The following is a 2,445-nucleotide window of genomic DNA, read 5'->3' as shown; positions in this document are numbered from 1 at the left end:
TGATTTCAGATTCACAAGAGCTGATGATTAGGAAGACAAGGGGAAGGATTGAAAAKTTCTAACTGGATGACAGTTCCCCACCAATTAGAAAAAAGTCGCTTGTATTTGGTATGGTTAGCAATCAAAAGGCTGTAAAATYATCTGTGRCAGCGTGATCAGCTGCAACCACTTAATCAGTGTGGGAAACCTTGATTTTGGACATGTAAACCTCCAACCCCAGAAAAGAAATAAAAGTTTTGTCACTAAATAAATGACAAAGCCCTAAACTAGAGGGCTGGATCAAAGTATACAAACATTAGGTCCTGCTGGTCTGTTGGCCCCAAAAKAAATTTAATTCMCAAAAGTCACACTAACAAGTATACTAAACGAAACACTTGGAAGGCATTTAAAGCTAATCACATCTGATAMATGACTATCATGGGAAAACYCTGATATGACTGTCAAAGTGTGGAATAATTACAATCTACTGAGACCAAGACTTTTGAGGTTCATCTGAGATGTTCAGATTTGAGAATTAGAAAAGATCTTTACGCTGTGTTAAGTGGATGTAGACAATAAATGAAAGTGTCTTTGTAGCTCATTTATTTTGTAACACTTAAGTAAAACAATTACATTTTCTAAAGTGAACTTGATCGCATTCTAACTAGAACTGAATTGGTAAGCTCACAACTTTAATCTGCCAAAATGATTGGGCTGAATAAACACATTTCTGTATATAAATTGAATCCATTGAGGAGAATTTTGAGATATTTTTGTGAATGGTGCCATACAAAGTACACSAAAAAAATTTAGATTGCATTTTAACAGAWACAGTGAGGGATGTTAAGTTAAATGTACAAGTATATGTACGGTTGGCTCACAAGTTATGCATAAAACAAGTTGCTGCCAAACGTGAAAARAAAAATCCCAAAAGGAAAATTTAAAAAGGTTATGCAGTTGGTGAATGGTGGGCTTTGTCAAAGGGCTCGTACAACCTTTAGCTAGATTTTACATCCAATAAGATGTGAAACAAGATTGATGCCAATTTAAAATCTATTATAGTGGGGAAACCCCCCACTCCCCTCCCAAAAAAAACTTAATTTTAGGCAATTTGCATTTTAAAAACTCCTCACTATAGCGCCTCCATTTTCCCGTACAGAGCCGTTGTGAGCCTCCACTGCAGCTTTRTCAGATTATAGTATATACAATGCTGCCACCTASCGTAGATTATAAATGCACCATTTCAGAAATGAAAAATGAGAGAAAAAGAACAAATGCAACACAATGTAGACAGTTTTTATATGCATTTATTTAGGTGGGGACATAAAAAACGAAACAAACAAAAAAAAAACCCCACAGAAAACGCAGATTTCAGCTGAAATATTCACTTGGAGCTGGTGTACTTCGTCACCGCCTTGGTGCCCTCGGACACGGCGTGTTTGGCCAGCTCSCCGGGCAGCAGCAGTCTGACGGCGGTCTGCACCTCCCTGCTGGTGATGGTGGAGCGCTTGTTGTACTGAGCCAGACGAGACGCTTCGGTAGCGATTCGCTCGAACAGGTCGTTCACGAAGGAGTTCATTATACTCATGGCACGGCTAGAAATACCTGTATCCGGATGAACCTACAGGCAAGTAAAACAAAACAAAACATGTTGAAGCAGTTTAAAACGGGGGAAAGACCAACTGTAATTGYTTTTACTTCGCCCACCTGTTTTAGAACTTTATAGATGTACATAGCGTAGGTCTCCCTTCTTTTAGTTTTTCTTTTCACCTTTTTCTCGCTTGAATTCTTGCCTTTCTTTTTTGAAATATCGTTGGTCATTTTTTAAGCAAACGTTTGGATATTACAGAAACAATTATGCTGAGTTTTACCAAAAGCCGTTTTAATAGCTTGTCTTAATTAGTGACTGATTTAGGGCAGCTGGTTCCATTTCACTACCRACGAGATTCAGCTAAACGTTAACGTAATAGTTTTCTCAAAGCCCTTGGAGCGAGGGAAGCGCTTTTTTGTTACAAGATTTCTCAGTTAATGTTTGCTTTTTAACATATACATTTTTAAAGGTTKCTCATTTATTTATTGACTCAAAGTAGACAGTGAGCACCGTTAGCCATTTTAAAAATCTAAATCTAAAATTCACTTGCAGTCCAATATCCKTAGGTGCGGTGCAAGTGACACACTATAGAAGGAAACGTTAGGCAATAAAATGTTTTGCACAGAACAAAACAATCCCAACATAAAACATATAGWAGMCTACAGGGAATTTTGTGCACGCACAACTTTCCAGGCGGTATATTAATAAAGGTTTGGTATTGCACGCACTATTGATGTCCACTTGGTGGCAGACTTGCTGTATTTTTTTAGACTTAATGGGAGACTACTKTTGAGTGGCTGGACTGCCACAATTCAATRAATAAATAATGCATGTATTCTAAASATTCTAAATAATCCATTATATGGTGATTCTAC

At 37.5% G+C, this 2,445-nt stretch overlaps 1 protein-coding gene across 1 annotated transcript; it reads right to left on the bottom strand.

The window, feature by feature from the left end:
• Nucleotides 1-1,268: 1,268 nt before the first annotated feature.
• h2bk1 (H2B.K variant histone 1) lies at nucleotides 1,269-1,866 on the bottom strand. The gene is made up of 2 exons (XM_008434275.2): nucleotides 1,687-1,866; nucleotides 1,269-1,600 (listed from the first exon to the last, which is right to left on the bottom strand). Exons 1-2 carry the CDS (start codon nucleotides 1,798-1,800, stop codon nucleotides 1,364-1,366), a joined length of 351 nt encoding a protein of 116 aa, XP_008432497.1. The 5' UTR covers nucleotides 1,801-1,866; the 3' UTR covers nucleotides 1,269-1,363.
• Nucleotides 1,867-2,445: the final 579 nt, after the last annotated feature.

This window comes from Poecilia reticulata, linkage group LG17 (assembly GCF_000633615.1).
Source record: "Poecilia reticulata strain Guanapo linkage group LG17, Guppy_female_1.0+MT, whole genome shotgun sequence".
NCBI classification, from domain to species: Eukaryota; Metazoa; Chordata; class Actinopteri; order Cyprinodontiformes; family Poeciliidae; genus Poecilia; species Poecilia reticulata.
Note: the sequence above shows the minus strand (reverse complement) of the source record. Positions and strands in the feature narration are given on the sequence as shown.